General features: G+C 49.3%; 1 protein-coding gene across 4 annotated transcripts in view; it reads right to left on the minus strand.

Moving 5' to 3' along the window:
- LOC140395345 (baculoviral IAP repeat-containing protein 7-like) overlaps nt 1–24,038 on the minus strand; it is a 94,039-nt gene that overhangs the window by 39,456 nt on the left and 30,545 nt on the right. For 3 of the 4 annotated variants that reach the window (XR_011936162.1, XM_072482985.1, XM_072482986.1), the window contains exons 3-6: nt 17,689–17,770; nt 15,747–15,786; nt 3,848–4,054; nt 3,565–3,636 (exon numbers count right to left, since the gene is read on the minus strand). Coding sequence is in view for 2 of the 4 variants with exons in the window: in XM_072482985.1 (XP_072339086.1) it covers nt 3,565–3,636; nt 3,848–4,054; nt 15,747–15,786; nt 17,689–17,770 (401 nt within the window). In the remaining 2 variants the exon portion in view is untranslated. The remainder of the gene's footprint in view (nt 1–3,564; nt 3,637–3,847; nt 4,055–15,746; nt 15,787–17,688; nt 17,771–24,038) is intronic. The other variant, XR_011936163.1, reaches the window with a different exon arrangement.

Genomic DNA, 24,038 nt, shown 5'->3' on the forward strand with positions numbered 1-24,038 from the left:
AGACCTCTATCAGGTCACCCCTCAACCGCCGTCTTTCTAATGAAAACAGTCTGAGTCCATTCAGCCTCTCCACATAGCTAACACCCTCCAGACCAGGCAACATCCTGGTAAAGCTCCTCTGCAGTCTCTCCAAAGCCTTCATATCATTCTGGCAGTGTGATGACCAGAATTGTGCGCAATATTCCAAGTGCGGCCTTACCATGGTTCTATACACCTGTAGCATGACTTGCCAGTTTTTATACTCGATGCCCTGTCCAATGAAGGCAAGCATTCCGTAAGCTTTCTTGACCACCTTGTCCACTTGTGTTGCCACCTTCAAAGATCTGTGGACCTGCACGCCCAGATCTCTCTGACTTTCTATATTCCTAAGAGTTTTGCCATTTACGGTATATTTCCCCTCTATGTTAGACCTAGGGTAGGTCGTGCCTCACAAACCTTATTGAGTTCTTTGAGAAGGTGACCGAACAGGTGGATGAGGGTAAAGCAGTTGATGTGGTGTATATGGATTTCAGTAAAGCTTTTGATAAGGTTCCCCACGGTAGGCTACTGCAGAAAATATGGAAGCATGGGATTCAGGGAGATTTAGCAGTTTGGATCAGAAATTGGCTAGCTGGAAGAAGACAAAGGGTGGTGGTTGATGGGAAATGTTCAGACTGGAGCCCAGTTACTAGTGGTGTATCACAAGGATCTGTTTTGGGGCCACTGCTGTTTGTCATTTTTATAAATGACCTGGAGGAGGGCGTAGAAGGATGGGTGAGTAAATTTGCAGATGACACTAAAGTCGGTGGAGTTGTGGACAGTGCGGAAGGATGTTACAAGTTACAGAGGGACATAGATAAGCTGCAGCGCTGGGCTGAGAGGTGGCAAATGGAGTTTAATGCAGGAAAGTTTGAGGTGATTCATTTTGGAAGGAATAACAGGAAGACAGAGTACTGGGCTAATGGTAAGATTCTTGGCAGTGTGGATGAGCAGAGAGATCTCGGTGTCCATGTACATAGATCCCTGAAAGTTGCCACTCAGGTTGAGAGGGTTGTTAAGAAGGCATACGGTGTGTTAGCTTTTATTGGTAGAGGGATTGAGTTTCGGAGCCATGAGGTCATGTTGCAGCTGTACAAAACTCTGGTGCTGCCGCATTTGGCGTATTGCGCGCAATTCTGGTCGTCGCATTATAGGAAGGATGTGGAAGCATCGGAAAGGGTGCAGAGGAGATTTACCATAATGTTGCCTGGTATGGAGGGAAGATCTTATGAGGAAAGGCTGAGGGACTTGAGGCTGTTTTCGTTAGAGAGAAGAAGGTTAAGAGGTGACTTAATTGAGGCATACAAAATGATCAGAGGATTGGATAGGGTGGACAGTGAGAGCCTTTTTCCTCGGATGGTGATGTCTAGCACGAGCGGACATAGCTTTAAATTGAGGGGAGATAGCTATAAGACAGATGTCAGAGGTAGGTTCTTTACTCAGAGAGTAGTAAGGGCGTGAAATGCCCTGCCTGCAACAGTAGTGGACTCGCCAACACTAAGGGCATTCAAATGGTCATTGGATAGACATATGGACGATAAGGGAATAGTGAAGATGGGCTTTAGAGTAGTTTCACAGGTCGGCGCAACATCGAGGGCCGAATGGCCTGTACTGCGCTGTTCTATGTTCTATGTTGTCCGACATACTGCCGAAAGGGTGTGGATTCCTGACCTCCATCTCTGCTGCCTCAGGAACCCGCTGCACCGCAGTTGAAAGGTCGGTGAGAAAGATGTGGCTCCATTTCATGCTATGGAACTATGAGCGGAGTGACAATCTGACTGTGATTGTCACTGCACAAAAGTTACGACCCAACTGCTTCCATTTGTGGTGAAATGAAATTTGAGGTGTTATCCAGGACTGGGTCGAACACTGTAACTTGGCTTGGCGCCCATGGCCGTGCTCCAGATCCTGACCTTCTGACGAACGCCTGCCCACTCAGCAAGACAGTGGCAGCCTCCAGCAACCATTCTGTCTGCCTCGCCTGCTGGTGCCAGGAGACAGCTCCTACCTCCGAGGAGAACTCCAAACCTCTATTAGGGTTCTGATCTCTCCCCCTGCCTAATTAGGGCACTAGTATTCGTCATGATATTCAGATAAACATCATGGTGCAAACACACAGACACACTGATGGACAGATCAACAGACAATCAATACACACGCAACATCACAGCCAATCACAAGCAAGAGCAGACACACGATAAAAGGGGGAACATGACACTTCCGATTCATTCCAGCAGGAGACAGCTCAGGGCACAGAGCTGACAGCAAGCCACTCAGACATTCACCATGTGCTGAGTGCCTCTCCAAGATAGTGTTAGGGCTGGGTCCACATGTTAGAGGGTAATGAACGAACCGCAGTAACCAGTTTACAAATGTTAATATTGTAAGTAATAAAACTGAGTTGTACCTTCCCCAACCGTGTTGGTTCGTCTGTGTAGCAGAGCACCCAACACGACAGTATTTGAACAAAACGCCGTGAGGGCAACACAACACATTGAGGCATGGTCTCGGGACCCACAATTCATCCAGGGTTCCCGACCTCTGCTTTGAAAGACTGTTCATTGTGAGTTGGGCCATTGAGGTTTATCTGGACGGGTTAAGAATTTTTCTGTTGCAGAGAATCAGCTCCCTGGTAATCACAGCTGATCTGCTTTGGGCCACACAAGAAGCAGCCCATCTGATCCATCAAGCACACACTCATTAATCAATGGGTACATCAGTCATTGTGTAAAACCTGGCAGGCTGATCAATTATCAGTAGGCTGATTGTCATAGAGTCACAGAGGTCTAGAGCTCAGAAAAGACCCTTTGGCCCATCATGTCTGCGCCGGTCATAATCAACCACCTAATTGGTTGCAATTGGTTGGGATTAGCATTCTAATCCCATTTCCCAGCACTTGGCCCATAGCCTTGCATGTCTTACATTGCAAGTGCACATCTAAATATAGCACAGTGGTTAGCATTGTTGCTTCACAGCGCCAGGCCTCGGGCTCGATTCCCGCTTGGGTCACTGTCTGTGACCGGTGTCTGCACATTCTCCCCGTGTCTGTGCGGGTTTCCTCCGGGTGCTCCGGTTTCCTCTCACAAGCCCTGAAAGAAATGTTTTTTGGTGAATTGGACATTCTGAATTCTCCCTCTGTGTACCTGAACAGATTCCTTAGTGTGGTGACTGGGGGCGTTTCACAGTAACTTAATTGCAGTGTTAATGTAAGCCTTCTTGTGACCATAATAAAGATTATTATTATTAATTCTTAATTGTTATGGGGGTCTCTGCCTCCACCACCGTTTCAGGAAGAGCCTGTCCATCCTGAAATCTGAACACAAGCATCCCAGTTTGGACAGAGGTGTGTAAAGAGCAAGGTGCCTGGCTGCCGCTCCCACCTCCCCTGCTCCCCCTTCCAAATTCCATTTCATCCGACCCTAACCCTACCCTAGTGATGATGAGATCAATTGAAAGAACATACTGTCAGTGCCCAGCAGAACGAACACTATTTCTATCTGAGACCCTGAATCATCAGACTAGCGAGGACTCTCTGCTGCACCTTACCCCTTCTCTGGGTTGCTGCTTCTCTCCCCTCGCTCGGAGCAGGTCTGGCTTCCCGTGGTCTCTGGTCAACCCCTGCAAAATAAAAACGACCAATCAGTCCTGGGGTCTGGAAAAAAATCCATGATGAACACACTCTGAGATTTGCCAGTGACGCTCCCTATTTGAGATCTCACAGTGAAAACATGCTATTCTCATTTTACAGTCAAAACCACCCGATCAGACATGAAAATCAATGAAAAATTCCGACAGGAAGCAAGAGGAACTTGTGTTTTGAAGTCAATACCTGTGTTTAGTTGCCTCCTATCTCTTCCTCCTTCCTCGGGCCCGAGTAGATCAGAGAGAAGGTCACTGACTGAGCAATACTGTGACCCAGAGAGCAGGTACTTGTCACAAACCAAACTCTCTATCAAACTGTGATCAAAGCCCATCTGTAGCACATGCTGAACCACGGTGGATTGCATAAGAGATAGCGCCGCATTTCCAACCACATCTGCCAGGAGATACATTTACCGTGAGAATTTAAGCTTGTTCCTCTACTGTCTCTTCATCTCCTGCTTTCTCCCCCTTTGAGGATCCTCCTGAGGCAGGAGGTTGAGACCAGTGGGAATGTGCATTGCTGTTTGGCCTTTTCCCACAATCACCCCCTCCTGGAAAAAAACCTTCCCCTTTCCATCAGGAACCCGTCTCACTCCTACCTCTCGACCAGAAGGATATTAGTCCAAGTCCCACTGTAGGGATTTGAGTATGTAATCCAGGCTCACTGAGGGAGTGCTGCACAGTCTGAGCAGCCGTCTTTAGGATGAGACGTTAAACTGAGGTCCTCTTCGCTGCAGTTAACGATTCCATGCAATTACTTCAAAGAGGAGCCAAGGATTTCTGCCCAGTGTCCTGGCCAATATTTATCACTAAATCAATATCACCATTTACAGATTTTTAATAATTAACAATAATTAAGAGACTAATAAGTTTGTGACATCCCCATGTGCACAATTTGGTTGCCATCACTACACTGGTTATGAATTTTTGTTTGAAAGGTTTTGGAATGTCCTGAAAAGTAGCAACACAAATTCAGATTCTTCCCAGATATACTCCCTGTGGACAGACTCTCCCCGGGCATACTCCCCGTGGACAGGCCCTCCCCGAACATACTCCCAGTGGACAGACACTCCCCAGACATACTCTCCTTCGACAGGCTCTCCCCGGCCATACTCCCAGTGACAGCACGGCAGCACAATGGGTTAGCCCTGCTGCCTCACGGCGCCGAGGTCCCAGGTTCGATCCCGGCTCTGGGTCACTGTCCGTATAGAGTTTGTACATTTTCCCTGTGTTTGCGTGGGTTTCGCCCCACAACCCAAAGATTAGCAGGGTGGGTGGATTGGCCACGCTAAGTTGACCCTTAATTGGAAAAAACAATGAATTGGGTACTCTAAATTTTTTTGGGCAGCACCGTAGCATTGTGGATAGCACAATTGCTTCACAGCTCCAGGGTCCCAGGTTCGATTCCTGGCTTGGGTCACTGTCTGTGCGGAGTCTGCACATTCTCCCCGGGTGTGCGTGGGTTTCCTCCGGGTGCTCCGGTTTCCTCCCACAGTCCAAAGATGTGCAGGGTAGGTGGAATGGCCATGCTAAATTGCCCTTAGTGTCCAAAATTGCCCTTAGTGTTGGGTGGGGTTACTGGGTTATGGGCATAGGGTGGAGGTGTGGGCCTGGGTAGGGTAATCTTTCCAAGAGCCGGTGCAGACTCGATGGGCCGAATGGCCTCCTTCTGCTCTGTAAATTCTATGAAATTCTATGACAGACTCTCCCTGGACATACACTCCCTATGGGCAGACTCTCCCCAGACATACTCCCCTCGACAGGCTATTCAGACATTTTCCCCCAAGGACAGACTCTCCCCGGACATACTTCCCCCTTCAACAGGCTTTCCCTGGATATACTCCCTGTGGACTGACTCTACCCAGATATACTCCCCTTCAACAAGCTCTACCCGGACATACTCCCCTGGGACAGACTCTTCCCGACATACACCCTTGGACAGGCACTCCATAGACATACTCCCCTTCGACAGTCTCTCTCCGGACATACACCCCTTGGACAGACTCTCCCTGGACATACTCTCCTTCGACTGGCTCTCCCCAGACATACACCCCTTGGACACACTCCCCTGGACATATAAGTCCTGAAAGATGCGCTGTTAGGTAATTTGGACATTCTGAATTCTTGCTCTGTGTACCCGAACAGGCGCAAGAATGTGGCAACTGGGGACTTTTCACAGTAACTTCATTGCAATGCTTAATGCAAGCCTACTTGTGACAATACTTGTGACACTCACCGTGGACAGACTCTCCCCAGACATACACCCCTTGGACAGATTCTCCTGGATATATAATACAATAATCTTTATTGTCACAAGTAGTCCTCTACATTAACACTGCAATGAAGTCACTGTGAAAAGCCACATTCCGGTGCCAGTACAGGTACATGGAGCAAAAATACAGAATGTCCAATTTATCTAACAGCACGTCTTTCGGGTCTTGTGGGAGGAAATTGGACCACCCGGAGGAAATCCACGCAGACACAGGGAGAACGTGCAGACTCCACACAAGACAGTGACCCAAGCTGCGAATCGAACTGGTAACCCTGGCGCTGTGAAGCGACAGTGCTAACTGTGCCAACCATAATCCCAGTGACATACTCTCCCCGGACAGACACTCTCCCCAGACACACTCCCTTTAGACCGACTCTCCCTTGACATGCCCCCCAGGAACTGACACTCCCCGGATATACTTCCCTGGGACAGACACTCCCCAGACTTACTCCCCGTGGACAGACTCTCCCCAAACATACTCCCTTGGAACAGACTCTCCCCGGACATGCTCCCCATGGACAGAGTCCCCCACAGGTATACTCACCTTGGACAGACTCTCCCCAGACATTTTCCTCTGGGACATACTTTCCCCAGATATACACCCATTAGACAGACTCTCCCCTGACATACTCTCCTTAGTCAGGGTCTCCCCAGACATAATCCACCGGGACAGACTCTACCCAGACATACACCCATTAGACAGACTCTCCCAGACATACTCCCCTTGGACAGATTCTCCCTGGACATACACCCCTTAGACAGACTCTCCCAGACACACTCCCCGTGGACAGACTCTCCCCGATCACAGTGCCCTGGGACAGACTCCCCCAGGACATACTCCCCTGGGTCAGACTCTCCTGGGACAGACTCCCCATAGACAGACTCTCCCCGGACATACTCCCCCTAGACAGACTCTCCCCGGCCATACACTGCTTAGACAGACTCTCCCAGGACATACTCCCCTGGGAAAGACTCTCCGCTGACACACTCCCCTGGGACAGACTCTCCCTGGACATACTCTCCTGGGACAGACTCTCCCCTGACACACTCCCCTGGGACAGACTCTCCCCGGACATACACTCCTTAGACAGACTATCCCAGACATAATCCCCTGGGACAGACTCTCCCCTGACACACACCCCTGGGACAGACTCTCCCGGGACAGACTCTCCCCAGACATACTCTCCCCAGACATACTCTCCCCAGACATACTCTCCCCAGATATACTCTCTGTGGACAGATTCTCCTCTGACAAACTATCCATGGACAGACTCTCCCCAGACAAACACGGTAGCACAGTGGTTAGCCCAGTTGCTTCACAGCTCCAAGCTTCCAGGTTCGATTCTCTGCTGGGTCACTGTCTGTGTGGAGTCTGCACGTTCTCCCGTGTCTGCAATGGCTTTCTCCGGGTGCTCCGGTTTCCTCCCACAGTCAAAAGATGTGCAGGTTAGGTGGATTGGCCATGATAAATTGCCCTTGGTGTCCAAAATGGTTAGGTGGGGTTACTGAGTTCAGGGGATAGGGTGGAGGCATGGACTTGGGTAGGGTGCTCTTTCCAAGGGCCAGTGCAGACTCAATGGGCCGAATGGCCTCCTTCTGCACTGTAAATTCTATGAAACTTCCCATGGACCGATTCTTTCCGGACATACTGCCCTTGGACAGACACGCTCCAGACATACTCCTCTGGGACTGACTTGTCTATGGAAGTTGCTCCCTGGACAGGCACTCTCCCCGTCCAGACACCCTCAGATAACTCTCTTCGGACAAATCTCCTGTCAGCCACGTTCCTTTGCAAGAAGTGGGAATTTTCAGAATATAGATCTTATAGGTTTTGCAGGCACAATTGAGGCCGTTTGGTCGAAGATTGGTTCTCTTCACTCTCTAGAAGAAAATGTTACCTGTTCCTAGCAGCCAGTGGCTAATAAAATAAGATAATTTCCAAAGAGAATGGTGCTCTCCAGGACTCTTGTGGCCGCTTGTGTACCCTCTGACAGGAATTACCAAATAGCAGCCAGCGTGAGACAAGCTGAAAGGTGACTTCGGCCAATGTGATGGACAGAGAGAAGGTGACACCTTGAGTACCTGACCAGAACTACTGAAACAATTGATTGGCATGTGGTAAACAACTGGCCCCTAGAAATAATGTATATTAATAGGTGCTCGCAGGGCAAGTGGGCAGTCCTCATCAGACAGCTGCTTTCCTCAGAGTGGGGGAGACCAGAAAGGGCATCCTGGAGAGCAGCGCTACAGGCTGCCAAGGCCAACACTTGCCCTGCACGACTAGTGATAGAATTTACAGTGCAGAAGAAGGCCATTCGGCCCATCAAGTCTGCACCGGCTCTTGGAAAGAGCACCCTACCCAAGCCCACACCTCCACCCTATCCCCGTAACCCAGCAACCCCATCCAAAACTAAGGGCAATTTTGGACACCTAGGGCAATTTAGCATGGCCAATCCACCTAACCTGCACAACTTTGGACTGTGGGAGGAAACCGGAGCACCCGGAGGCAACCCACACACACACGGGAAGAATGTGCAGACTCCGCACAGACAGTGACCCAAGCTGGGAATTGAACCTGGGACCCTGGAGCTGTGAAGCAATTGTGCTAACCACTATGCTACCGTGCAGCCCCTGTCCTCTGGCATCAGCAAACTGCTCTCATTAATCACATGTCCGATGTGTTTTGTGTCTATTTATCTAAATAGTTAGATTTTAATAAACAATTTAATAAATTACTTTAAAATCATCCGTGACTCTGATTCAATTTTTGAAAACACTAACTCTCGGAATGAAAGCTTACAAAGTGGTTTCAGAACTGGGCTATCAGGATGGGCTATCAGGATGGGCTATCAGGGTAGGGTACCAGAGCGGGGGTACCAGAGCGGGGGTACCAGAGCGGGGGTACCAGAGCGGGGGTACCAGAGCGGGGGTACCAGAGCGGGGGTACCAGAGCGGGGGTGTCAGAGCGGGGTGTCAGAGCGGGGTGTCAGAGCGAAGAAGCAGAGTGGGGTATCAGAGTGGGATATCAGAAGTGGGGTGTCAGAGTTAGGATTCAGAGGGGTATAAGAGTGGTGTATCAGAGTGGAGTTTCAGAGTGAGGCATTAGAATGGGGTATCAGAGGAGTATCAGAGTGAGTTATCAGTATGGGGTTTTTGGGTGGGGTATTAGAGAGGGGGAACAGAGTGGGATTTCAGGGTGGGGTTTAGGAGAGGGTGTTAGATTGGAGTTTCAGAGTGGGTTTTAAGGCAGGGTCTCATATTGGAGTTTCAGAGTGGGGTATCAATTTGGGATATCAAATTGAGGTATCACAGAGGGGTATCAGATGGAAGTACCAAGATGGGGTATCAGAGTGGGGTATCAGAGTGGGGTTTCAGATTGTGGTATCAGAGTGGGGCATCAGAGTGGAGGTCAGGGTGATGTATCAAAGTGGGGTTTCAGGGTGTATCAGTGGGGATCAGAGTGAGGTATCAGAGTAGTAGACTGAAGGTTCAGAGTGTGGATTCAGCCTGGGGATTCAGAGTGGGGTATCAGAGTGGGCAGAACGGTAGAACAAGTGGTTAGCACTGTGACTTCACAGCGCCAGGGTCCCAGGTTTGATTCCCCTCTGGGTCACTGTCTGAGCGGAGTCTGCACGTTCTCCTCGTGTCTGCATGGTGCTCCTACGGGTGCCCCGGTTTCCTCCCACAGTCCAAAGATGTGTAGGTTAGGTGGACTGGCCATGCTAAACTGCCCTTCATGTCCAAAAACAAAGGTTAGGAGGGGTTATTAGGTTACGGGGGTAGGATGGACGTGATGGCTTAAGTGGGTCGGTGCAGAATCTATGGGCCGAATGGCCTCCTTCTGCACTGTATGCTCTATGTTCTATGTTCATCAAAGAGTAGTATCAGGGTGGGGTACCGGGGTGGGGTACCGGGGTGGGGTACCGGGGTGGGGTACCGGGTGGGGTACCGGGGTGGGGTACCGGGGTGGGGTACCGGGGTGGGGTACCGGGGTGGGGTACCGGGGTGGGGTACCGGGGTGGGGTACCAGGGTGGGGTACCAGGGTGGGGTACCAGGGTGGGGTACCAGGGTGGGGTACCAGGGTGGGGTACCAGGGTGGGGTAGCAGGGTGGGGCAACAGGGTGGGGCAACAGGGTGGGGCAACAGGGTGGGGCAACAGGGTGGGGCAACAGGGTGGGGCAACAGGGTGGGGCATCAGAGTGGGGCATCAGAGTGGGGCATCAGAGTGGGGCATCAGAGTGGGGCATCAGAGTGGGGCATCAGAGTGGGCCATCAGAGTGGGGCATCAGAGTGGGGCATCAGAGTGGGGCATCAGAGTGGGGCATCAGAGTGGGGCATCAGAGTGGGGCATCAGAGTGGGGCATCAGAGTGGGGCATCAGAGTGGGGCATCAGAGTGGGGCATCAGAGTGGGGCATCAGAGTGGGGCATCAGAGTGGGGCATCAGAGTGGGGCATCAGAGTGGGGCATCAGAGTGGGGCATCAGAGTGGGGCATCAGAGTGGGGCATCAGAGTGGGGCATCAGAGTGGGGCATCAGAGTGGGGCATCAGAGTGGGGCATCAGAGTGGGGCATCAGAGTGGGGCATCAGAGTGGGGCATCAGAGTGGGGCATCAGAGTGGGGCATCAGAGTGGGGCATCAGAGTGGGGCATCAGAGTGGGGCATCAGAGTGGGGCATCAGAGTGGGGCATCAGAGTGGGGCATCAGAGTGGGGCATCAGAGTGGGGCATCAGAGTGGGGCATCAGAGTGGGGCATCAGAGTGGGGCATCAGAGTGGGGCATCAGAGTGGGGCATCAGAGTGGGGCATCAGAATGGGGTTTCAGGGTGGTGTATCAGAATGGGGTACCAGAGTAGGGTATCAGATTGGGTATCAGATTGGAGTTCAGGGTGGTGTACCAGAGCGGGGTATCACAGTGGGATTTCAGGGTGTATCAGAGTGGGGATCAGAGTGAGGTATCAGGGGCTGGATTCTCCGCTGTTGGGATGCTCCGTTTTGCCGGCTACCCGTGGGTTTCCTGATGACGTGGGGCTGCCCCACAATAGGAAACCCCATTGACCAGCCGGCGAAATGGAGCATCCCACCGGCGTGTCGTTAAGGGCATTGACACTGTCCTCTGTGACCAGGATCGAGAGTCCTGAAGGATGTATTGCCTGCCTGGTGCTCATGTTCGGGATATCTCATCAGGGCTGCAGTGGAACTTGGAGTGGGAGGGTAAAGATCCAGTTGTCGTGGTCCATGTAGGTACCAACAACGTAGTAGAACAAGGACAGAAAGAATATGAGTAGCTCGGGACTAAATTAAATGCAGAACCAAAAAGATAATAATCTCTGGATTACTACCTGAGCCACGAGCTAATTGGCACAAGGTCAATAAAATTAAAGAGGTAAATCCGTGGCTCAAAGATTGGCGTGGGAGAAATGGGTTCAAATTCATGGGACATTGGCACCAGTACTGGGGAAGGAGGGAGCTGTTCCGATGGGATAGTCTTCACCTGAATCAAGCTGTGACCAGAATCCTGGTGAATTGTATAACTAGGGCTGTAGATAGGGCTTTAAACTAAATAGTGATGGGGGAGGGTTCAGGTGTATGGAAAATAGAAAATCAAAGTTAAAGGAGGCGAGAGCGCGAGTTAAGGAGGGGGGGGGGAAGGCTCAGGAGAGGTTAGTAAAGTTTCTAGAATACATAATAGAACATGAAGTATAGAAAGCAACAGTACTCAAACTTCAGGCTTAGCAGATATGGGGAGAACTATGAGAAGGGGGATGGATGGTCAATGCAGGACTGAGGGTGTTGTACCTAAATGCACAAAACAAGGTAAATGAGCTTGTAGCGCACATTGAAATTGGCCGCTACGATGTTGTGGCCATCACAGAGACGTGCCTGCAAAGGGATCAGGGCTGGGATCTAAATATCCAAGGATATGTGGGGGGGCAGAGTTGTTTTGTTAGTAAGATATTAAAGCAAGAAGCAATATAGGGTCAGAAGATGTAGAATATGTAGGTAGAGTTGAGGAATTGCAAAGGAAAAAAGACCCTGATGGGAGCTATGTACAGGCGCCCTAGCAGTAGTCAGAATGGGGGGGGCGGAAAATAAATCAGGAGATATGAAGGGCATATAAGAATGACAATATTACAATAATCATGGGGGACTTCAATATTCAGGTTGGTATCGGATCCCAAGAAAAGGAATTTGTGAAATGTCTACAAGCTAGTTTTTTGGAACAACTTGTGACAGAGCCTACTAGGGAACAGGCAATTCTGGATTTTGTGATGGGTGAAATTTACTGGCCGCATCCCGCCAGAATCGGGCGGGATGTGGCCTGTAAATCCTGTGAAAGGCCTCTCTTGGATTCCCGATGGTTGTTAAAAGCAAATTACTGCAGATGCTGGAATCTGACCAGTGGTTGTTCCCCGATGGTTGTTACACCTCAAGAGGTCCAACGAGATCACGTGAAATGGCGTGATCTGAACCAACAGATAAGTTGGGACATTGGTGGGGTCACCTCGGGGACAGGAGATTTTAAAATGGCGCCCTGATCTCACCCTGCACTGATGGGCAGGAAATGCGACTGATTGCGGCCTTGGTGGGGTGTTTCCTGCTGAGGCCCAAAAAAAACAGAGTGCCATTAGAGAGCAGGGACTCTCCTGGCACTACATTAGCCAGGAATGAACCCTCTAATCCCGCCCAGAACGGACTGTTTTTTTTGTTAGATCGCACCCGATGTGTTGAGGCTGACTTGATTCGGGAACTTAAGGTGAAGGAACCCTTAGGGGGCAGTGACCACAATATGATAGAATTTACCCTGCAGTTTGAGAGGGAGAAGCTGGAATCAGGGGCGGGATTCTCTGACCCCGCATCGGACAACTAAAAAAGCAATAAGGGGGAGAAGATGAAATATGAACGTAAGCTAGCTAGTAATATAAGAGAAGATTGCAGGAGTTTTTTTCGATATAAAAGGTAATAGAGGCAAAAATAGACATTGGCCCACTGGAAAATGAGGCTGGAGAAGTGGTAATAACAGAGAAATGGCAGAGGAACAGAATAGGTTCTTTGCATCAGTCTTCACGGTGGAAGACACCATTTGGCATACCAGAACTTCGAGAGTCGGGGCAGAGATGAGTGTAGTGGCCATCACTAAGGAGAAGGTTCTGGGGAAACTGAAAGGTCGGAAGGTGGATAAATCACCCGGACTGGATGGACTACACCCCAGACGTCTGAAGGAGATGTCGGGGGAGATTGTAGAGGCATTGGTAGCGATCTTTCAGGAAACACTAGAGTCAGGGAGGGTCCCAGAGGACTGGAAAATGGCTAATGTAACACCCCTGTTCAAGAGTGAGTGAGGCAGAAGACGGGAAATTATAGGCCGGTTAGCCTGACTTCGGTCATTGGTAAGATTTTAGAGTCTATTATTGAGGATGAGATTGTGGAGTACTCTAAAACGCATGGTAAAATAGGGCTGAGTCAGCACGTCAAGGGAAGGTAATGCCTGATAAATCTGTTCAAGGTAACGATGAAGTTAGATGAGGGAATGCCAGTGGATGTGATCCATTTGGATATCCAGAAGGCCTTTGACAAGGTGCCATACAGGAGGCTGCTAATTAAGATAAGAACCCATGTGTTAGAGGTAAGGTAGTGGCATGGATAGAGGATTAAATTACTGGCAGAAGGCAGAGAGTGAGGATTAAGGGGTCCCTTTCAGGATGGCAGCTGGTAACTAGTGGTGCTCTGCAGGGTCAGTATTGGGACAACAACTATTCACGATATACATTAACGATCTGGAAGAAGGAACTGAGGGCATTGTTGCTAGGTTTGCAGATAATACAAAGGTATGTAGAGGGACAGATAGTATTAAGGAAGCAGAAGGACTTGGACAGGCTGGGCAAAGAAGTGGCAGATGGAATACAATGTGGAAAAGTGTGCAGTAATGCACGGTGGTAGGATAAATAGAGGCAGACTATTTTCTAAATGGGGAAAGGGTTCAGAAATCTGAAGCACAAAGAGACTTATGAGTGCGCGTTCAGGATTCTCTTAAAGTTAACATGCAGCTTCAGTTGGCACTTAGGAAGGCAATTACAATGTTAGCATTCATTTCAATAGGGCTAGAATACAAGAGCAGGATGTACTGCTGGAACTGTGTAAGGCTCTGATAATTTGGGATATCGAGAGCAGTTTTGGGCCCCGTATTGAAAGAAGTGCTGACCTTGGAGGGGGTCCAGAGGACGTTCACATGAATGATCCCGGGAATGAAGGGCTTTTCATATGAGGAGCAGTTGAGGACTCTGGGCCTGCACTCGATGGAGTTTAGAAGGATGAGGGGGGATCTCATTGAAACTTACTAAATACTAAAAGGTCTAGGTGGAGTGGATGTGGAGAAGGTGCTTCCACTAGTAGGATTAACTAGAACCCAAGGGCATGGCCTCAGTTTGAATGGACGATCCTTTAATACTGAGATGAAGAGGAATTCCTTCAGCCAGAGAGTGGTGAATCTGTGGAACTCTTTGCCGCAGAAGACTGTGGAGGCCAAGTCACTGAGTGTCTTTAAAACAGAGATAGACAGGTTCTTGATTAATAATAGAATGAGGTTAGGGGAGAAGGCAGGAGAATGGAAATGAAAAATATATCAGGTATCAGAGCGGGGGGGTATCAGAGCGGGGGGGTATCAGAGCGGGGGGGTATCAGAGCGGGGGGGTATCAGAGCGGGGGGGTATCAGAGCGGGGGGGTATCAGAGCGGGGGGGTATCAGAGCGGGGGGGTATCAGAGCGGGGGGGTATCAGAGCGGGGGGGTATCAGAGCGGGGGGGTATCAGAGCGGGGGGGTATCAGAGCGGGGGGGTATCAGAGCGGGGGGGTATCAGAGCGGGGGGGTATCAGAGCGGGGGGGTATCAGAGCGGGGGGGTATCAGAGCGGGGGGGTATCAGAGCGGGGGGGTATCAGAGCGGGGGGGTATCAGAGCGGGGGGGTATCAGAGCGGGGGGGTATCAGAGCGGGGGGGGTATCAGAGCGGGGGGGTATCAGAGCGGGGGGGGGGTATCAGAGCGGGGGGGGGTATCAGAGCGGGGGGGGTATCAGAGCGGGGGGGGGGGTATCAGAGCGGGGGGGGTATCAGAGCGGGGGGGGGGGTATCAGAGCGGGGGGGGTATCAGAGCGGGGGGGGTATCAGAGCGGGGGGGGTATCAGAGCGGGGGGGGGTATCAGAGCGGGGGGGGGTATCAGAGCGGGGGGGGGGTATCAGAGCGGGGGGTATCAGAGCGGGGGGGGGTATCAGAGCGGGGGGGGTATCAGAGCGGGGGGGGGGTATCAGAGCGGGGGGGGGTATCAGAGCGGGGACATTGTTTGAGGTATCAGAGTGGAGGTATTGGCTGGGGTATCAGAGCAGGGGTATCCGGGCAGTCCAGGTCATGGATAATGGGAATTCCAGTTACATTTCTGAACATGCCCAGACAGGTTTGAGTTAAAGGAGGTCAGAGGTGAGTTGGTGACAGAGGGAACAGAGAAACACAGGCAACGGAAATGGAGCTGAATATTGAAACTGTCACTGAAGCTGATAACTCGCTGCTGCTACTGCTGACAGAAACTAAAACATGATCATTTTAGTGAAACTAAAGAAGTAGCAAAATATAGAAATGAATGACATTTAAAGTTAACAATATCAGCCTGCCTGCCAATTCTAGAACACCTGAAAAGGACCTTTTCTTACACATCTCAACTTTGAGAATCGCAACTGATTTCTTTTGAAGCCTACTTGTGACAATAAGCGATTTTCAATTTTCAATTTCAATTTTCAGCTCAGAAATTTTAGATCAAACACACACCTTGTCCGCTTGGTGCTTGCTGCTGAGATCCACCCTGAAACTACAAGAAAATACAGCAATCAACACACAGCTACAGCTAGACACATTCCCCTGACACACACCCTCCACGGAGACATACCCACACACACACACACAGACACTGACACCTACTGATCCACCGACATACCCACCCACCCACACACACATAGACAGACACACATGTGCGTGCACACACTTACAGACAGGAACACACCCACCCACATGCATACACACTCGTACACATGCACCCACAAACACACGCACAGAATGGGCTGGGCTTTCTGTTTGGTAAGGGGACACTAACATTGGAGCATGCCCATGTCATCAGCGTATCCACTGGAACAGCCTTCCAGGAGATAATCACCTAATGGATCACTTCCAAAGTTGCCGTCTTTTTGAGGAAGGAAGGCAGGCTCCCGAGGCAAGTGGGTAACCGTCAGGGAGCCTCAACATGGAAGCTGTCTTGGTCCATAGAATTGAATTATAACACAGAAGGAGGCCATTTGGCTGCCGTGTCTGTGCCGGGTCTCTGTAAGACCAACTCATCTATTCCCACTATCCCAGCTTTTCACTGTAGTCCTGCAATTCTTTTATTTTTACATAATTATCCAATACTCTTCTGAAGGCCTTGATTGAACTGGCAGCCTCCACAAGTCGATGAGGGGGGTTGGGGGGGGAAGAGGGGGCAGGCACTCTGATAGGCAAAAATACCAGTGCTGATGCAAAATGGCTCCTAAGTGGGTTCCTAATGTCCCTAATTGGCTGTGTGCCTCTGTGGAACATAGAGCTGACTCCATTTCCAGTGAATCCCTGGGAAAGCTCCACAGAGGTGGGAATGCATCAGGGAGTTGTCCCAATTTAACACTCTTCCCCCCACCCACACACACATTTTTCCAGTATTTCCAACTCCAACTCTATCAACAGCAGCACGGTAGCACAAGTGGATGGCACTGTGGCTTCACAGCGCCAGGGTACCAGGTCCGATTCCCCACTGGGTCACTGTGCGGAGTTTGCACATTCTCCCTGTGTCTGCGTGGGTTTCCTCCGGGTGCTCCGGTTTCCTCCCACAGTCCAAAGACGTGCAGATTAGGTGGATTGGCCATGATAAATTGCCCTTGGTGACCAAAAAGGTTTGGAGGGGTTATTGGGTTACGGTGATAGGGTGGAAGTGAGGGCTTAAGTGGGTCGGTGCAGTCTCGATGGGCCGAATGGCTCCTTCTGCATTGTATGTTCTATGTTCTAACGACAGGATTGGGAAAATCCACCCCACACATACTTCTTTGTAAACATACAGATACTGAACAACTGACATTTACTGTAATAAAATATATACACACGCAGTTACACATATGCTTATACAGGTGAGTACACACAGACACAAATAGACAGGCACACATATATATATTTATATATACAAACACAAGTACACATACATAACTTGCATTTATGAAACACCTTCACTGTAATGAAATATATGTTGACATATGCATACATGTCAACATATGGGCAGCACGGTAGCACAACTAGCACTGTGGCTTCACAGCACCAGGGTCCCAGTTTCGATTACCCGCTGGGTCACTGTCGGTGCGGAGTCTGCACTTTCTCCGTGTGTCTGCATGGGTTTCCTCCGGGTGCTCCGGTTTCCTCCCACAGTCCAAAGGCGTGCAGGTTAGGTGGATTGGCCATGATAAATTGCCCTTAGTAACCAAAAAGGTTAGGAGGGGTTATTGGGTTACGGGGATAGGGAGGAAGTGAGGGTTTAAGTGGGTCGGTGCAGACTCGATGGGCCGAATGGCTGCCTTCTGCACTGTATGTTCTATGTTCTTTATATACGCACATATTAATATACTGGCACGTTCACACAGACACACAGATCTGCAGGCACAGATAGACAGACAGCTGAAGGCAGATTCTTTGAACTTACCACAGATCCCATGTAATGGGAATGTAATTCTTGGGTCCTGTTCACATAATCTCTCCCTTTCATCTGGAGTACATATTCGCAGCTGGCAAAATGGGACGTTAAAAACTAGTTACAGTAAACAATCCATCAAATATCACATAGTACTCACTGAATTAATCTCTCTCTCCCACTACCACTCAAAAAGAACAAAGAACAAAGAAAAGTACAGCACAGGAACAAGCCCTTCGGCCCTCCAAGCCTGCGCTGACCATGCTGCCCGCCTAAACTAAAATCTTCTACACTTCCGGGGTACGTATCCCTCTATTCCCATCCTATTCATGTATTTGTCAAGATGCCCCTTAAACGTCACTATCGTCCCTGCTTCCACCACCTCCTCCAGCAGCGAGTTCCAGGCACCTACCCTCTGTGTAAAAAAACTTGCCTCGTACATCTCTTCTAAGCCTTGCCCCTCGCACCTTAAACCTATGCCCCCTAGTAATTGACCCCTCTACCCTGGGAAAAAGTCTCTGACTATCCACTCTGTCTATGCCCTTCATAATTTTGTAGACCTCCATCAGGTGGCCCCCAACCTCCGTCGTTCCAGTGAGAACAAACCAAGTTTATTCAACTTCTCCTCATAGCTAATGCACTCCATACCAGGCAACATCCTTGTAAATCTCTTCTGCACCCTCTCTAAAGCCTCCACATCCTTCTGGTAGTGTGGCGACCAGAATTGATCACTATACTCAAGTGTGGCCTAACTAAGGTTCTATGCAGCTGCAACGTGACTTGCCAATTTTTATACTCAATGCCCCGGCCAATGAAGGCAAGCATACCGTATGCCTTCTCGACTGCCTTCTCCACCTGTGTTGCCCCTTTCAGTTACCTGTGGACCTGTACATTTAGATCTCTCTGTCAATACTCTTGAGGGTTCTACCATTCACTGTATATTCCCTACCTGTATTAGACCTTCCAAAATGCATTACCTTCTGCCCAGTTTCCTCCCCATCTCTCCTGAGTCATCAGTGACTCTCTAATCAGTGTCTCTTCACATGTGAGCTCACATAGTCAGTTCTGTCAGGAGGTTGAACCAAGTCCTGTCCTCATATGATGCCTAAAACCACCGGGTAGTGATCCGGAGTGGAGACTCAGGCTCATTTTTCCCCCTAGACTAAAAGAGCTGAGGTCATTGTAAACCCCTCACTAGTGCCTTGACCAAGGCACAGTCCAAGGAAGGCAAAAACTCCAGGTCATGCCTCTATCATCCTCTTGCTGCCTGGAGACGAGCAGGGTGGGAAATATTCATAATAATCTTTATTAATGTCACAAGTAGACTTATATTAACACTGCAATGAAGTTATTGTGAAAATCCCCTAGTCGCCACACCTGTTTGGGTACACTGAGGGAAAATTCAGAATGTCCAATTCACCCAACAAGCACGTCTTTCGGGAGTTGTGGGAGGAAACCGGAGCACCTGGAGGAAACCCACACAGACACGGGGAGAGTCCATTTTACCAACTGAGCCATTTAACATAATTAGCAGGGCCATTTAATGTATATAGTTGGCCACCATTACATATCTCACTAGGCCTCATTAACGTATTTAGTTGGGACTCATTAGCATGTGTAGCTGGGAAACCATTGCATTAGGCTGAACTCCTACTTACTGCTGGCCATCAGTAACAATGGGTTGGTAGTTGGGTGATCCACCCTGGTCACGTCTACACTGTAACTGGCGGGTCGATCTCTGATATCTTCAGGAATACAAGTGGGTCCATGGGGTATGGACACCTGCCTCATCAGCTTGGGCCAGGAGAAGGCCATCACTAGAATATTGCATGTCTCCAGGATGACCTTGCTCTCCAAAACGGAATTTGGGAAGAGATGCAAATATCAGTAGTGCAATTTTAATCAATGGTGGGAATTGAAAAGCTTGCTGATCAAATCTGGAATGATCAGTGCTGCCCTCTCTCTCTCCTGTCTTGGTCTTGAGGTTAATTGAACCTTATCCAGTCCATCAGCAAGGGTAAGGCCACAAGAGGGGTGACAATCCCAGGCAGCGGAGGTGTCGGGGACAAAGCCTCTGTATAAATAGACCGTAGTATAAAGGGTTAACAGAAGGGATATGTTCCTGGGGAGTTGGTGGTGTCGCGGTAATGTCACTGGACTAATGACCCCAACTAATGCGGAGCTTCAAATCCCACAACAGCAGCTGGTGAATTTTAAATTCAATGAATAAATTTGAAATGTAAAGCTCGTCTCAGTAATGGTGACCATGACAACTCTCGTCGATTGTCATAAAAACCCATCTGGTTCACTCATGGGGAAGGAAATCTGTCATCCTTATCCGGTCTGGCCTACTTGTGACATTAGATTCACAACAATGACTCTTAACTGCCCTCCAAAATGACCCAGCAAACCACTCAATTCAAGGGCAATTAGTGATGGGCAACAAATGCTGGTCCAGCCAGCGACACCTACATTGTATAAAAGAACAATAAACAAACTGTACGACATAGATGATGGTGTATCGAGTCATGTGTTCGGCATGGCATAGGCTGGAACTCCAGGCTCAGGAGCACCGTGACTACTCTGTAACCTGTTGAGTGTAGCACTAATAACAAGTGTCAAACAAGTATCAGAGTATGATCACAGTCAGTGTCATAACCAAATACTATGCCGTGGTCCACAGAGGACCATCTCACAACATGGGGCAACAGTGGAGACATCAATGCAAGGAATACATTGGTGTTATCAAAGGAACGACAGAGTGATGTAAAACTTAAAAGCAGCTTGTACTTATGAGTCAGCAGGAGGACGAAGCAACTGTAAGTAATAATGTGCTTACCTGGTGAGCAGTCCCTGCACCTACTCTGTCCGTTTGGCTGTTCTGATGACCTGCAGAGAGCCCAGAATGTAAGGAATAATGGAAGCGCCATTTCCATCGAGATTGAGCAACATTAGGTCTTCATGCTGAAGAGCATGAGCATCAAATCGAGTAACAGACAAAGTTCTCTGTAGGCAGGGAGTGGTCAAAGCTTTGACACCTATTTTACCCTGAAGTCAAACTTGTGGGCAAAGTCTTGGAAAGGTTTATAAGAGATAGGATGTATAATCATCTGGAAAGGAATAATTTGATTAGAGATAGTCAACACGGTTTTGACAAGGGTAGGTCGTGCCTCACAAACCTTATTGAATTCTTTGAGAAGGTGACCAAACAAGTGGATGAGGGTAAAGCAGTTGATGCGGTGTATATGGATTTCAGTAAAGCGTTTGATAAGGTTCCCCACGGTAGGCTAAAGCAGAAAATATAGAGTCATGGGATTCAGGGTGATTTAGCAGTTTGGATCAGAAATTGGCTAGCTGGAAGAAGACAAAGGGTGGTGGTTGATGCGAAATGTTCATACTGGAGTCCAGTTAAGAGTGGTGTACCACAAGGATCTGTTTTGGGGCCACTGCTGTTTGTCATTTTTATAAATGACCTGGAGGAGGGCGTAGAAGGATGGGTGAGTAAATTTGCAGATGACAATTAAGTCGTTGGAGTTGTGGACAGTGCGGAAGGATGTTACAAGTTACAGAGGGACATAGATAAGCTGCAGCGCTGGGCTGAGAGGTGGCAAATGGAGTTTAATGCAGAAAAGTGTGAGGTGATTCATTTTGGAAGGAATAACAGGAAGACAGAGTACTGGGCTAATGGTAAGATTCTTGGCAGTGTGGATGAGCAGAGAGATCTATCTCGGTGTCCATGTACATAGATCCCTGAAAGTTGCCACCCAGGTTGAGAGGGTTGTTAAGAAGGCGTACGGTGTGTTAGCTTTCATTGGTAGAGGGATTGAGTTTCAGAGCCATGAGGTCATGTTGCAGCTGTACAAAACTCTGGTGCGGCCACATTTGGAGTATTGTGTGCAATTCTGGTCGCCGCATTATAGGAAGGATGTGGAAGCATTGGAAAGGGTGCAGAGGAGATTTACCAGAATGCTGCCTGGTATGGAGGGAAGATCTTATGAGGGAAGGCTGAGGGACTTGAGGCTGTTTTCGTTAGAGAGAAGGTTAAGAAGTGACTTAATTGAGGCATACAAGATGATCAGAGGATTACATAGGGTGGACAGTGAGAGCCTTTTTCCTCGGATGGTGATGTCTAGCAGGGGCAAACAGCAGCAGCAGCCAGAGCAGTGGCACCACAGCTGGCTCTGATGTTCAGAAGGGAGGGTCAAAGCGCAGAAGAGCAATAGTGACAGGGGATTCTATAGTCAGGGGCACAGATAGGCGCTTCTGTGGACGTGAAGGAGACTCCAGGATGTTATGTTGCCTCCCTGGTGCCAGGGTCCAGGATGTCTCCGAACGGGTAGAGGGCATCCTGAAGGGGGAGGGCAAACAGGCAGAGGTCGTTGTACATATTGGTACTAACGACATAGGCAGGAAGGGGCATGAGGTCCTGCAGCAAGAGTTCAGGGAGCTAGGCAGAAAGGGTTGTAATCTCGGGATTACTCCCTGTGCCACGTGCCAGTGAGGCTAGAAATAGGAAGATAGAGCAGCTAAAAACATGGCTAAACAGCTGGTGTAGGAAGGAGGGTTTCCATTATCTGGACCGCTGGGAGCTTTTCCGGGGCAGGTGTGACCTATATAAGGACGGGTTGCATCTAAACTGGAGAGGCATAAATATCCTGGCCGCGAGGTTTGCTAGTGTCACACGGGAGGGTTTAAACTAGTATGGCAGGAGGGTGGGCACAGAAGCAATAGGTCAGAAGGTGAGAGCCTTGAGGGAGAACTAGGGAAATGGGCCAATATGGCTCTGAGGCAGAGCAGACAGGGTGAGGTTGCTGAACACAGCGGGTCTGGTGGCCTGAAGTGCATATGTTTTAATGCAAGAAGTATTACGGGTAAGGCAGATGAACTTAGAGCTTGGATTAGTACTTGGAACTATGATGTTGTTGCCATTACAGAGACCTGGTTGAGGGAAGGGCAGGATAGGCAGCTAAACGTTCCAGGATTTAGATGTTTCAGGCGGGATAGAGGGGTTGTAAAAGGGGTGGCTGAGTTGCGCTACTCGTTCAGGAGAATATCACAGCTGTACTACGGGAGGACACCTCAGAGGGCAGTGATGTTATATGGGTAGAGATCAGGAATAGGAAGGGTGCAGTCACAATGTTGGGGGTTTACTACAGGCCTCCCAACAGCCAGCGGGAGATAGAGGAGCAGATAGGTAGACAGATTTTGGAAAAGAGTAAAAAGAACAGTGTTGTTGTGATGGGAGACTTCAACTTCCCCAATATTGACTGGGACTCACTTAGTGCCAGGGGCTTAGACGGGGCAGAGCTTGTAAGGAGCATCCAGGAGGGCTTCTTAAAACAATATGTAGACAGTCCAACTAGGGAAGGGGCTGTACTGGACCTGGTATTGGGGAACGAGCCCGGCCAGGTGGTAGAAGTTTCAGTAGGGGAGCATTTCGGGAACAGTGACCACAATTCAGTAAGTTTTAAAGTGCTGGTGGACAAGGATAAGAGTGGTCCTTGGGTGAATGTGCTAAATTGGGGGAAGGCTAATTATAACAATATTAGGCGGGAACTGAAGAATCTAGATTGGGGGCGGATGTTTGAAGGTAAATCAACATCTGACATGTGGGAGGCTTTCAAGTGTCAATTGAAAGGAATTCAGGGCCGGCATGTTCCTGTGAGGAAGAAGGATAAATACGGCAATTTTCGGGAACCTTGGATAACGAGAGATATTGTAGGCCTCGTCAAAAAGAAAAAGGAGGCATTTTTCAGGGCTAAAAGGCTGGGAACAGATGAAGCCTGTGTGGAACATCAGGAAAGTAGGAAGGAACTTAAGCAAGGAGTCGGGAGTGCTAGAAGGGGTCACGAAAAGTCATTGGCAAATAGGGTTAAGGAAAATCCCAAGGCTTTTTACACGTACATAAAAAGCAAGAGGGTAGCCAGGGAAAGGGTTGGCCCACTGAAGGATAGGCAAGGGAATCTATGTGTGGAGTCAGAGGAAATGGGCGAAGTACTAAATGAATACTTTGCATCAGTATTCACCAAAGAGAAGGAATTGGTAGATGTTGAGTCTGGAGAAGGGTGTGTAGATAGCCTGGGTCACATTGAGATCCAAAAAGACGAGGTGTTGGGCGTCTTGAAAAATATTAAGGTAAATAAGTCCCCAGGACCTGATGGGATCTAGCTCAGAATACTGAAGTAGGCTAGAGAGGAAATTGCTGAGGCCTTGACAGAAATCTTTGGATCCTCACTGTCTTTAGGTGATGTCCCGGGGGACTGGAGAATAGCCAATGTTGTTCCTCTTTTTAAGAAGGGTAGCAAGGATAATCCAAGGAACTACAGGCCGGTGAGCCTTACTTCAGTGGTAGGGAAATTACT

The sequence above is a fragment of the Scyliorhinus torazame genome, chromosome 18 (assembly GCF_047496885.1).
Source record: "Scyliorhinus torazame isolate Kashiwa2021f chromosome 18, sScyTor2.1, whole genome shotgun sequence".
Taxonomy (NCBI): domain Eukaryota; kingdom Metazoa; phylum Chordata; class Chondrichthyes; order Carcharhiniformes; family Scyliorhinidae; genus Scyliorhinus; species Scyliorhinus torazame.